At 44.2% G+C, this 14,342-nt stretch overlaps 1 protein-coding gene across 1 annotated transcript in view; it reads left to right on the top strand.

Annotated features, from left to right (window-relative positions):
- Positions 1-14,342, top strand: part of LOC119378763 (mRNA (2'-O-methyladenosine-N(6)-)-methyltransferase) — an 89,828-nt gene that overhangs the window by 53,259 nt on the left and 22,227 nt on the right. Inside the window, exons 12-14 of the mRNA XM_037647796.2 lie at positions 1,953-2,046; positions 7,120-7,220; positions 9,439-9,513. Coding sequence (XP_037503724.1) covers positions 1,953-2,046; positions 7,120-7,220; positions 9,439-9,513 — 270 coding nt within the window. The remainder of the gene's footprint in view (positions 1-1,952; positions 2,047-7,119; positions 7,221-9,438; positions 9,514-14,342) is intronic.

The raw sequence follows: 14,342 nt of genomic DNA, 5'->3' as shown, positions 1-14,342 counted from the left end.
TTGCAGAGGAGAAAAAGATATTTATCTTCAGGGGGCAAATCTCGTCTTTTAGTGAAACTAGAAGTTCTGTAGCTTTGTCCCCAATTTCCAGTTAACTGCAACTGACAACAGCTAGTGTACTTTGCTATAGAAGCACTGTGGGCTTTGTGCAGCATGCCAGACCACATGCGCACCAGTCACTGTTGCATGTAGCAATCAGAAGAACAGTAAGAGTTAGCATAGTGCCACTTGGTTCTTGTTTATATACTTTTTTGTTATAGATGGCTTCTGAAGTTTCTGTTTAGCCATCTTGAAAGCATACAGGCAGTCATTGCTGCTACTGCCACATTGTGCCCTGCATAGACATTGAGCACCAAGCCTGTAGCTTTGATCAAGCTATACCAGATGGTATCCACTTCCACGAACACTGCATCCTGTTGTACAATAACCTAATCAACTTGCACCAATGTGCAAGTTGCGTCAGCAGAAAGTTTGAAAAAATAGACTGTACCACTTGTACACTGGAAGGTTCTGTACTTAGGAAAACATGTATGAACCCTGATGTTGTTTATTGCATTATAGAAAACGGGTTGCGAGCCTTAGTTTAAGGTATAGGATTTTATACTGACTTATGCATTACAGGAAACAGAGTATTCTATCGCAATTACTTCCTTCAAAACTGTAATTGTTTATAGTTCACAATTACTGCTCCAAACAAGTAATAGAGGTTTAATATGTACTAATTGGCTAGTTGGTGAGCCATGATTTTCGAATAGGCAGCGCACAAAAGGGCAACAAATACGCGCACATAAAAAGACGCAAACACAAGCGCTGTGCTGCAACTGGTGATTTATTGTCGAAAGACCCGGCTTATGTATGTGAACACACACATGCGCTCTGACAGCAGTGGATACGATGAGGACCAGAAAAGCACGAGGAAATCGCACAATTCAGTTATTTGTGCAGTTTCCACTGCTATCAGAGCGCATGTGCGTGTTCACAAACATAAGCTGGGTCTTTCGACAATAAATCACCAGTTGCAGTACAGCACTTGTGTTTGCGTCTTTTTATGTGTGCGTATTTGTTGCCCTTTTGTGCGCTGCCTATTCGAAAAAAAAGTAATTGAGGAATTGCTTTAATGTAATCGATCACTTACATGTTACTTTCCTCCCAACTTTTATTAACACTGTACAAATACATTAAATAGAGCAAGTTGTCCTGGCTTTTTCACTGCATCCTCTGCAGTGCCTCACACAGTTCTTAATATTCATTAACAACTGCTTTTCTTTTTTTTTTTTTTGTGTTGTTCTTTAATTTTTTGTTGAAAACATAAGCATTGACGCTGAAAACTCACTTGATGTTTGTGCTAAAGAGAAGGGCAGTGTTTAAAATATACAAACAGCTTATGCACAAGATTGTGGTACATTGTCACAATGCTTGTGTCTTGGTCCTCTATGAAACGCTATGCTTTACATTTGATATAGGGCTTATAGCCTGTCGGCGAAGGCACTCCTAGTAGAGCCAATGAAAAGATGTAGTGGCCATCGCTATCAAGCCCTACTAGCGCTGGTTCAGTTAGTTGGCCAACATGTGGTTGTGCATAGGGATGAGGAAACAAGTATGGAGTGCTGGGTTTGCCTCTCTGAAAATACTCGGCTGTGAGGCCGCTCATGGCACTACTGCGGGTATTGTGCTGCAGTTACCGCCAAATTCATGTGTGCAAAGCAGTGTTGCTTATTATAGCTTCGTGTCAGTGAAAGAATGGGAGTCATGTAATTGATTACTGGAAAAAGTAATTGAATTACGGTGAGTGTTGCGAGCGTTACAGAGTAGAAAAATTATTTGATCGAATAAATAGCAGCCAAAAAATGTAATTTTTACATGCAAGTCCACTTTGGTGTTGTGGATTTTCCTAAATTGTGACCTTTAGTAGGTTCTCGGGGGTAACTTTTGGTACATTGGTTTGTTTTCAGGTCCATCTTGAAGTTTTTTCCTGTTGCTGGCTCTTTTGAGGTCAACCCACCTTTTTCAGAAGAACTCATGGAGGCCACTGTGAACCACCTGGAGGTTTGTGGCACAATCAGTGTGACAGCTGCAGCTGCAAAATCTCTGAAAAATTGCATAATGTTATTTTTGCTGAATGTAGGCCTGGGGACATATTTAATGGTTCTTTTTTATTCTTTCTCGTCTTCATTCTTTTCTCTCTTTTTTTGTGGCATTTGATAAATGTATAAATGAAAGTTAAAGAGGCCCGGAAGTAATTTTTGAACATATTAAAAAGCATTGCCAATCTGTATTTGAGGCTCGTGTGAACAAGTGAGTGAAATATTTTTAAGCTGCATGCTACAGGGAATTCACAGTCTAGTGTCAAAAACCAAAATGATCACTTACTCTCTCCTTCGCATTGTTGTCATCAGCTACACAGCAATTAGACCAGCTAGCAGGCCACATAGCTATTGGTTAATATCGTGGATGGGAAAATCTTCTTAGCTATATAGCACTACGTATTGCTTTTTTTTTTTTAGTTTTTATCAATAAACAAGCAAAAAATATCTCTGCAATCTGAAGAAGACTTGGAAGACTTGTCTTTGCTTTCCCAGTCTTAAAGGGGCCCTCCAACACTTTTGAAGCACCTTTTTTTTTTTGTGTGTGTTTTGCGTAGTCCAATGGCTAGGGATAATTTTAGCATAGGTCTAAGCACCGATATCAAATTATAATTTAGTATTTTAATCATGCAATAAAGTCACCACATTGCTGCCGACCGCATCGGCGCATAGTGGCGCTCGCCAGTACTATGTGGGCGGAAATGACGAAGATTGGCGCAGCCTATCAAAGGACGAATGTAACGTTAGAAGCAATCGTGGCGTAGCACTAAAATTTGGATTATTACTGAGCTTAATTTTTCTTTTCCGAGCTTTTCATTGGTCTTCAAACAGACGCCATCGCAAAAACGAAGATCACTACAGCCACCACTACAAAGCGGCTTCCATCTCGCCTCTGTATCCAGCCAGCTGCATCACCGTCCGGCGGCGACGGCGATGCCGTACGGTCGTCGTCAGCACCTCTCGCTGGTGTAGAATGCAAGTCAGAGGAGTTTGATTGGTGCCTTGGAGTGTCTTTGTAAGGAACGACGCGCAAAGCCTTGCTTCGAAGCAAAAGCGCCTTTTTTTTTTTTCCGCCTTTTTCAGGGCGCCCCCATGCATGCGCTCTCCCATGGCGGAAAAGTCGCGAAACGTCTCATCATCTCGGAGGCTTTGCTTCTGGCAATACCGATTGTCCCGGCCCCTACCAAACCCCTACCAAAACGGCAGAGGGCAGCACAGGGAAATGAAAGAGGCGGATTCTGTCAAGTCTGGGAAGCTCATTTCTACCAGCCTCACCCAGCTGTTCGACCGTGTAAACAAAACGGCGTGGTCAGGCACCACGCTGCTTGTTGCTATACACCTTTTCAAGTTCTCACGCCAGGGAGGCGCCATATTGAAATGCGCGCCGTCTAACGTGCAAGATTGGCGAAATCGCCATCTTGGGCTGCGCGTACTCGAACCGGCACGCTATCTGTTGGTGTGAGGTCCCTGCTAAAGCCTGTGTTTGCTGATTTTTCGTTTCTTTAAGCTGTTTTGTTTGGTATCGTCGCTGCCATTGACTTATTCGTCGCTGTCTGAACCGTTCAGCGGCGCGCATTTGCCCGTGCGACGCAAGAATTAGCTCCGCGTCTGCGAACGGCAGTGCTTCGTCGTCGGTACCAGTAGCAGCCAGCGTAGTACCAGGTCGATCACGGCGTGAAGTGTTAATAATCGGTAACTAGAGCGTTCTTGCAGCTGTCTACCGCTTTCCTTTATTGGCGTACTAAATGTCTACGGATTATCCATCAGTTTCAAACCTCCGCGCATACTCGTTCGCGGCGCGTAAGTTTGTCAGCTGTAAACTGTAAACACCGCACAATCCTTCTTCACAGATACAGTTGACCTACATTCACCCCGACGACGTCGAAGACTAGGTCGAGGAGACCTGTGAGTGGCCAGAAATACCGCGAGCGAACATTGTTTATATCTCGCTGAGGCGAATGCGTGGGGTCTTCGCGAGGTGTGCAACTACGAGGCACTGGAGTCGCGCAGCTACGTGCAGTTTGACTGTGTGGGTCAGTCGCTGGCGCACAATGTGAAGGAAAAAGTCGTGCTGGTGAAGGGGAATGTGACACCGTCGCAAGCCGATCGCGCGTGGGTTTCCGCTAGGCCGTCCGCTGAAGTACGGCGCGCGCAGGCTGCACATGCGTAACCGGGCAAGGCGGAGTTTGCAGCCGTGTCGGCCGCTGTGTTATGGACGATATGAAGTGTGAATCCGCAACATTCTCACGAGTTAGTAGGTGAGTCATCAGTGGCTTGCGTACCTTTCTTTCCTATCTAGGATGCTGCTTGGGAACGTTGTTCTCGTCGTTTTTCTTGCCGCCAACGAAATACCGGGAATAGAGGCGTGACCAGGGCGACACGCGCAAGTTCTTACTATTTAGTGAAGCCACCCACTGCTGCCGCAATTCAGGCGACGAAGGAAAACGATGCAGCGCGAACATGCCACGCTTGCACTCATCGCGTGGCGTACATGCGCTGCGGACACACGATTGCACCTTAAATATTTCTCTTCCGCTGCTTGTTCGTTCACCCGTACACGACACAGTGATGACCAGATGACTTGCTATGCGAATGCAGTAAATTTTCTGCCATGGTAGTCACTTCGTATCGGACACAGGCGCATAACACAGTCACACAAACGCGTACCGAAGCAACACACACACAGCACTGGCGCAGCCCAAAGCACGGTAGTTTTTCCGATTTACCGACGCCACCCATTTCTTCTGCAATTCCGGCGACGACGGAAAGTGATACAGCGAGAACATGTCACACTTGCAATCCTCGCGCGGCGTGCTGTGCTGCGGGCACACAAACACGCCTAAAATGTTCCTTTTCCGCTGATTGTTCGTGCACCCATGCACGACACAGTGATGGCCAGACGATCGGTTCTTTGAATACGCACCATTTCCGGCCATGACAATCGCTTTTTATCGCAAAGAAGGGCCTAATTCGCAAACAACATCCAAGCGTACCAAGCGTACAGATACAACATGCGCAGCCCAAAGCGCGATGGCAACACTGAAAACATACCCTCGAACCCTGCAGCGCACTGGTGCGAGCATGGGTGCGAGGGTGCTCCTGTGAAAAGGTGTATAGCAACAGCGTGATCAATACATTCGACTGAACAGGCAACAATGGTGTGCGAGCTTCCCCTACGTAAGAGTTTTCAACCCATTTCATTGGAGCTCCATCCGACGTCACAGCAGAGAGTGAAATGTGGTCACGTGACCCCGCGAAAATTGAGTTGAGGGTAGGCATTTTTTTTTCTTGTATTTTTAATTTTCTGAATATAATAATTTCATACAGCCTGCTGCTATCGCTGCCGTTCTTGCTGCACTAGTTTTTCCGTACTTCAGTCTACGCAATCCACGAGTAAAAAATGCGGGGTTGAAGAGTGTTAGAGGGCCCCTTTAATCAGTGGTCCAGAAGAACCGACATTTGGGCGAGTTGGACTGCGTTGAACATGATGAGTTGCGCTGAAAACCACTCATCATGTTTAATCAGTGGTCATCTGTTCAATGTTTCATTTTATCATACAGTCGTATGAGACGGCTAAGGTGTACTATAGTTTCTATCTTTTCAAACACTATGTTGATCACTTGCCTCATACAGAGTCCACTCTGACTTACTCACCAATGCATGTCTCCTCCCAGACCACATGTATGCTTGTCAGCATTTGCTAGCTCTCTTCTAAACGCTTTGCACCTGGTACACCTCACAAGACATCTTACATGTACTGCTTGTGCTGTGCAGCGTAGACATCACACGACACCACCATTGGGTGCTACAACGAGTGCTCTCGCTGCGAGGAAGCTGTCAGAGCACTTTACCAGCAAGAGGACTTGTCATGGCACCCCAGGCTCCGATTGGTCCCTGTATCGTGCCGCCTCTTGCTTGAACATGCCTCTAAAACTTTAGATTACACTACCTCCAACAACAGCGCACATCAGTCTCGGCTTGTCCAATCTCTGCATCCACCCCAAATTACCTCTAAGATGGGGCCTGTACTAGTACACTCGGGTGCAGTTGTCGTTCCACATGTCCTGTTAGCACTCAAGCCTGTTGTCACTCAAGCCTGTTGACACTCAAGCCTGTTGTCATACAAGCCATGTGGAACGACAACCGGCTTGAAGAGATGCCAACACACTTGATCACCTTACCGCATGCTCAGTCCCCCCACACTACAGCTCATTAAGTCACCATTTTTGGCATGCTCGTAAGCTTTCCTTCGCACCAGCATACAGTGCTGCAAGGCACAATAGGATCTTATTATACTTATCGTAGACATTGTTTGCAGTGCCCATGTCATTGATAAATTACTAGTAGTAAAGCTACGGGCAAGTGGAAAAGGTTGAAAAACTAAAAAAAAATTAGGCGTTCGAAAAATTGTTGCAAGAATAATACCGTACTGAAGTGTAAGGCAACTGAGAATGTAATGCAAGGGGCAACTTTGCAGTCACTTGAAATGAATAATAATAATAATAATAATAATAATAATAATAATAATAATAATAATAATAATAATAATAATAATAATAATAGTAATAATAATAATAATAATAATAATAATAATAATAATAATAATAATAATAATAATAATAATAAAACCACAAATGTAATGTGAGATCAGTAAAAGAAAAAAAAACGATACCTTTATTTAAGGAACCGCATTTCGGAAATGCATTCACTCATCATTGCCGCTCAAGAATGAGCTTTCCTTAGGTGGTATTCTCAGATGAATACTGGCAGAGATAGTTCCGCTTTCACTAAATGTTGCACTAACACTGCACGAAATGTTATCTGCTGACATATGCTTATAATTTACATAATTGGAAAGTTTGTTTTTTTAGCTTTGTGTTGATATGTAGTGTCTAATTTAATTGTAACCAGTATCCAACAAAATGCCTTTGAAAAAAAGGCCCTTTTTTTCTTCATGGCAAGGAAGGAGTTTGTGTTGTCCTGCTTGTTGTATGAAATTGATTGACTTGTACAATGTTTCTGTATGGTCTTGCAGCGGCTGCTTACAGAATCACCGGAATCGCTGTCCTTCATAGTCTTTTTCCCAGACTTTCGAGATCCTGTTCCAGTGGCCTTGACCAAGCTTGAGGCCAGCAGGTGAGCGTTACATTGTCTGAATTAAAAAACTGAATGCATTAGTTTAGCCCTGGTCATAGGTCGGCAAAAAATGCAGAGCTCACTCAGACTCACTTGGACTCGGACTCACCAAACCTTTCCTCAGCTGGACTCACTCGGGCTCAGACTCACTGAAATTTTTCTCAGCCGTACTCACTCGGACTCAAACGCACCAAAGTATTACTCACTCGTACTCACTCAGACTCATGGCTCTATCTGAGTCTGAGTGACTCTGAGTGAGTTGAATCATGAGTCTGTTAGCGTATAATTGGATTATTTTACCATGGTGTCAATGCTCTCTACAGCCAATATCTCACATATTTGGTGCTCTGTTTGGCGCCTTTTGATCTCGAACTTTCAATTATGAGTTATCAGTGGTTGCAATCCAGTAAGGACAATTTTATTGAAAGTGGTGACTCACATGAGATATTTTAATGAAGAACTTCCTGTGAAAGAGTTTGCGGAGGGAGGTCAACCTGCACCCCTCCCCCCTTCTATGTAACTCACGCCTCTGATTAATAAATATTGAGCTGGCGTATGAACGCTAGTGCTTTGAAGTATGTGTGAGTCGGTGGGAGTATACACGTAAGCCGACATAAGGCTGATAGTAATGCTGAAGTTGTGTAGATAGAACCATAGGTCAGCAAAGAAGTGTGGAGCTCACTCAAACTCATGAAAATTTACCTCTACCGGACTCACCAGGACTCAGACTCACTAAAATTTTTCTCAGTCGGACTCACTCAAACTCAAGCTCACCAAAGTATTACTCACCCGGACTCACTCAGACTCACGGCTTCACCTGAGTCTGAGTGAGTCGACTCATGAGTGAGTTTGCTGACCTATGGCCCTGGTACACCTGTCATCAAACACCTTATTTTATTTGCTTTCCTTGGGCGTAATATCGCAGCTGTAATTTCCCTATCCTTTATGATTGCGCTGTTCAACTTTTTTGTACCATGCTGTGAAGGCAAAGCTTATTACATTGAATATTTTAATGCGTAGCATTAGTTTGCGAGTTAATATGAAAAATTCATGCATTTGTGCCCCCCCCCCCCCCAAAAAAAAAGAAAAAGAATGTGGACCAATCCCGGAAATTGTGAAATACTGGGCCAGTCGGCAGAAAAGGTAAAGCAGGCTTCCCATTAAGCAATAATGAGCCACCCCGCCACCCGATATTGATCCCTTTCCTGATGCAGAGGTAGAAAGCACACTGTAAGCCAATTGTGTGCACACACTTTGCAATAACCAGCAGGTGCGGCGTGACAACTACACATAATTATGTGTCATATGTAAGCACCTGTATACTCGCGCTCTGTATATACTGGGAGCAAACATGTACAAGAGGAAGCACAAGGAAGAATCACAAAATGCACATAAGAGGGAAGGAGAAGACTGTACAGGTGTACAGGGAATGTAGAATGTGAAGTACAAGGCTATGTGAGTGTATGTATATCCCTTTCAGTCACGAATTATGATGCACTGTCTGCAAATGCATCAAATTTGCATGACATCATTCCAAGGCACTCAGTATTACATTCCATGAAATAAAATGAAGGAATGTGTTGTTTTGCGTGAGTTACAGTAATTAATGTTAATTAGCGTATAATTAAATATTTTATTATTCTGCAATCAGTAAGCTTCAATCCTTGCATAAAAAGAATCAACTATTAGGCCCAAAGTGCATGCACACTTTGTTTTTTAGCTGTATGCTTTTCGAGCGTAGCAAAAAATACTCTTGACGTCGGTCCTGGAGCGTCGCACGTTGAACGATCGTCAAACATGGTAGTGTCTCTAGCAAAGTGATCATTTGCAGCAATAAGCAACATAATGAAGTTAAATAACCGCTAGTTGTCCACTCAGGAAGCCTGCGCGAATGTGCACACTAAGTTTCAGGCCATTTGAAGGAACATGCGATGCGTGATGCGACTCCGAAGTTGATGTGTACAAATGTACACACCGTGACTGAAAGGGATATAGCAGTGGTAAATTGGTAGTGCATCTGTCTCCAATGCGAGAGGTACTGAGTTCAATACCGAGTGCCGCTGTGCACCCACCGTTTTTTTTCATGGGGAGAGAGGTACCCCAACCTTGTTTTCTCTGAGACCTTGAGTGTCTCTGCTTGCTGACTGCTTCCTGCTGCTCGTTCACCCCATACAAGGAGAGCATCCTTTGAGAAATATCAACATTTCTCTTTTTGCAGGTACAAGCGAGAGCAGCTGTTGATTCCTGCCTATGATCATGAGTACAGGCATGGATTTCAGCACATCATGCCCAGGTAACTTTTGCGCTGGTGACTACATGTGCCTCTTACTATATTCATTTGAAGTCTTTAGTGCCTACATAAGTAAAACCTTGTTAGTGTTTACATGTTATAAAGGTACTAACTGTTAAAATGTAGTTGCAATGAGTCCCTGACCAAGTGTACATAGAGCCTGATGTATACAATGACTGCTTAAACTGTAGTGGCTTGTCCTATGCCTACCAGTCAGTGCGTACAGCAATAGCTTTTGTCGCATCGACATTAATTGCACCCCTCAACTCACAGTGCGGTCAGCGCCACAATCTGTAACAGGAGATCTGCGTCCTTTTCGGTAAATGCAAAGACCAATCTGGCAATGATTTCGACTTTGGCCAACGCCTCCTATAACAAGATGCCTGGAACGTGAGCCGCAAAAGTGGTGCCCTTTCCTCGCCTGTTTTTTCCTCTTCTTGGTACAGTGGTTAGCACCTCTCATGGCATTCCCTTGCAAACACACACAGCTTTTCCAGCTGCCTCTGAGCAGCTGCTAGCGTCATGTCACGTGACTAAGCAGCACTCTACAATGGGGCCTGGTCGCAACACGCCGCAGGAGGCGTGGCCACTGCAATCGGCTCCAGCAGGAGGCTCTCTATAGAAAAGAGAACAATGTTCCAGGCATATAGTTAGAGGAGGCATTGCTTTGGTGCTAGTGCGAAGAAGCGTGCACAGGTAAGGATCATAAGTCCTTGAAGGTGACGGTAGCGACCGACAAAAATGCTAGTACGAATAATGGCTGACGATCCTGTCACATTAAGAATGACCTATCGTGGCAGAGTACGGGGCATAGCACCATTAGCATGCACTTCATGCTTTTAATAGGCAAAAACCTAAATGTGGTGCAGTGTCATTCGCTGCCACATCCTTGTGCGAGAAAGACCACTAATACACCACGGAAACGCAGATTGCGCATTGCTTGCAGAAACATAAGCAGCTCGCCATCACTGTGTTGGCCAGCAATGTACTCCTTGTACCTGTGCATGCGCAGGAGTGGTGCAGGCACAAATAAACCTTGCTGCTCTAGCATTCTCACAACAAGTGTGTATATGCTACAGCAAGCATCCCTGCAGTGATGGCATGAACTCGGTAGGTTATGTGCTGGTAACTAATAACTCGGGATTATTGGCTCCATGTGGAAGCAGGTACCACATCTCATTGAAGCAGTGCTGGTTTTTGATCAATAGCAGATCGCTGTACAAACGTGCATACTTGCATCGAGGAAATCCAGGTGAGGCATCTGTATGTGCTGCTACCATGTTAGCTGTTGTGAATGTGTTCACTTATATTAGTTTAAGAATGCTCCTTTGTATTGCTGCCGCAAACTATCGTAGGGTTATGCGAAAGAGCTGTTTTTTTTTGTTGTTGTTGTTTTTTGGTGCACTTCGGTAACAAGAAATAAAAAGCCTATAGTGAGCACTCAAAGGGAAGCTGAGGTGGTTTCGAAATTCGGTAAAACTTTGGGGTTAACAAGGACCGACATTATTGTCGACGATGTCGTAATTTCTTGCATGGTAGTTGCAGCAGGAACTTTAAAATACGCGAAAGAAAAGCTTGTCTTGCTACGCCCATGCGAGCACGCCGAAAGCAGGGGCGTGGAAACGCACTACGTGATCTTCGGAACCTTTGGCAGAGTCGCGCTGCATTTCGACGGAAGTTTCTCGCCACTCATTGATTCGAACTAACTGCAAGAGCACTGTTTATGTACCCAAGCCTCAAGTAAGTACAGAGACGCTGAAAGTTCTGCTGCTAGATTACAATATCTGCCATACTGACAAACAGCCGCGTGCAATGTGAACAAGCGCCTCGTAGCTTCAACTGTGGCCTCCATGACTAGCTCCGTCTACATCGTTGCTGGAGCTAATCGTGGAGGCCACACTTTAACAGTGCTGCTGTTGCAGACGACGCACCCTGCCGAAAATTACGTCACCGCGTTCGCTCAGCGTCTCAAAAAGCCCTGCGGCTGCAGCCACTGTTTTTTGCCAAAATGCTATTTGCATTCATTTTTGAGAACTATCACATCGGTTTTCGAATTCAGCAGGGGTCAGACTGAATACCCATGCCAAAGTAACTTTTTTAAAAAGTGCTTCAGCTTCCCTTTAACACAACACTTACGATGGAATAGCATTTATTTCTTTGTTGGTAGCATCAGCGCACTCCAGGAAACTGAAATCTCTACTCGATAGTTAGCGCATACTACCCCTTGTTGAATAGTTACACCACATTCCTGGCTACAAATGTACTACATATGTACATTTACTATTCGCTGTGAGATCGGGCTGCAGGTGGCAGCACCATCGCCGCGTTAGTATGGATAGGCGGTCAGCGGCATGCATTCAAATGTACACAGCGGCGCTTCGCTGTGAGCGGTTTGAGCCAATTGTCGGCGAATAAACGCATTGACTGCACACCTAATGGTGATATATACACTCTCCATTGCCACGAAGCCTGCCTAACGTTCCTATTACGTGTGAGAGAAGCGCAATCTGCCAATCAATGCGGCGCTGGCGTGTTTTGCACTGTGCTCGAAGTTTTTCTTGTTTTATTTGTACGTGTTTAGCTTGTGTTGTGCCTATACTACAATATGGTGTTGCACAACTGAGCCAAGTATTTACATCTTGCTCTAGCGGCTACAAAAAAAGCCTGTATTTCTGCGTAATTAGTTGAATTAGAACTTTGTGCACTCTGCTTTTCTGTTTGCATAAATACGTGTACCGCTATAGAAAAGCGTGGCTTGAGGTCTTTTTTTACTGCTAACCGGCCTTTGCTGACTCTAGTTCATGCTTTGTGGTATCACAAGGATTTCAAAATCACCAGCACTTCACAAGATGGTGTCGTTTAAATTCCGCATTCGCACCTCGACATTTAGTACTTCTTTCATTTGGGATGACGCCAAATGCACCATATGATGTGCTTGAACGACAAAGTGGCACCCACATTGAAATGATTTCGGCAAATAGACGGTACAATTATTACACCTAGCGCCATACCAACACGGGCATGCGCTCACTTATTAGAGTGCATACACGCCTCGGAAGGCGAAATGCTTGCGTATATCGTCTAGGCATATATATACAAGCATTTGATATTGTGCTAACACAACGGAATAAGCTGCCTTATGAGGATGTGCATGACATTTGCACACATGCAAACACGGTGTGGCTAGTAGACGACGCAAGAAGCCATCCACACTACGAGGTTTTGTCTGCTCGCCGCTAGGTGCTAACTCTGTTCAATGTCGAGGCCAATACAGGATGTTTCTTTTTTTTAAGACAATACAGATATTTGATAAAAATGCTATGACAATCAGGCCCCTGCACACCAAACACAAAGAATAAGCTGTCCACTCGTGTTTGAGAAGAATTGCCGTTTTTCCAGACCATATTCAGCGGCAACGTGCCTTTTTTCAAAGTTCATCATGTGAGCTTCCGGTCTGATGTAACACAGCTGCCGCATTTCCTGTGCGCTTGGAGCACTCAGTTTCAATTTTGCCAGGATTGGGGCCTTGAATGTCGATGACTAATATTTCAAATTACTTGTGTCTATGCCATAAATTGACAAGTCCTACAACTTTTTCATATAAACAACTGTCCTCAAGTTAATAATTAAAAAGTTAATGAACGAGTTTTTGTTAATTACTCATTTCTATGCAACTTTAGGTGCAGTAAAGTTTTTCTGCCTCGGCATAGAGTTCGTTTGCGAAGACAAGAGGAATCTGACTGTCACAGCATTTTTATAAAAAATCTGTATTGTCTAAAAAAAATCCTGTATGTGCAACAGAATCTGGAGGGTGTTCCAGCCAAGTTTAGATGAGCTTTAAGATTTTGTCTTAGCAAGGGTTACTGACACGGATATCTTCAGTTGCCGTTTTTTTGCGTCAAATGAAAGTTCAGGCCCTCAAGAGCCTAGAAAAGGTAGTGCTAAGCGCGAGTTCGCCCTGAAAAAGTAATTACAGTATGTTTTTAAAAGCTAGTTTCGGTTCCTACTGTACCCTGACGTCACAACACGGTATGAGCTTCTCGTCACGTGCTCGCACAATATACAGTGACGTTTCCACGGCCGCACGGCAACGTGGCTCCGTTGGTGACGCACAAGTGGCCATTTTGGAAGTTTTGATGACGCACAAGCGGCCATCTTAGAAGTTTTGGTACCTAACGTCATCACAACTAGCCAGACTGCTGCGTGACGTCAACAGAATTTGTACTGTAGCCTGACATCAAGCTAGTGTCGATGTCAAATAAAATACCTTATCAGCATTTTCTGAGCTTCACACTTGCTCAGAGCCGTCTCTGTATAAAGGAGATTTGTATGGCACAGTAAACTCGCCTTCGAAAAAAGGTGTCAGTACCCCTTTAGCAGTATCTAAGTACACAATCAAAAGCATGCAGTCGGCTATGGTATGGAGGAAGGCATGATATTTTATCTATTCCATTTAATTGGCTAGTTAACTAACTTAGCAAGTATTACACTATTGCAAAGCTTCCAGCAAGAAAGTTACGGAATGTTACAGGAAAGAATCTTTTTTTTTTTTTCTATGTTCTAGAGAAAACCCAGAAAATATGTTATGCCACATATGAACAAATAGTGCATTTAAACCAGTGTGCTGCTGCTTAAAATGTGACACAGCTGTCGGTTGGCTGTGTGCTTAACACGAGCAATGTGCTTACCGCATGGTGGTTCCTGATGCAGTGATTAGCAGATCTGGCAGCACAACAGGCTTGGTGTGGGAGCATTTGCTTCCTTGCGCAAGCATTTGTATAATGTTGTATGTTACCAGAGACAAATGAACCTATCCTTTACTTGGTCACTAC

The sequence above is a fragment of the Rhipicephalus sanguineus genome, chromosome 1 (genome assembly GCF_013339695.2).
Source record: "Rhipicephalus sanguineus isolate Rsan-2018 chromosome 1, BIME_Rsan_1.4, whole genome shotgun sequence".
In the NCBI taxonomy this organism is placed as follows: Eukaryota; Metazoa; Arthropoda; class Arachnida; order Ixodida; family Ixodidae; genus Rhipicephalus; species Rhipicephalus sanguineus.
This window is presented reverse-complemented; position numbering and strand designations above follow the sequence as displayed.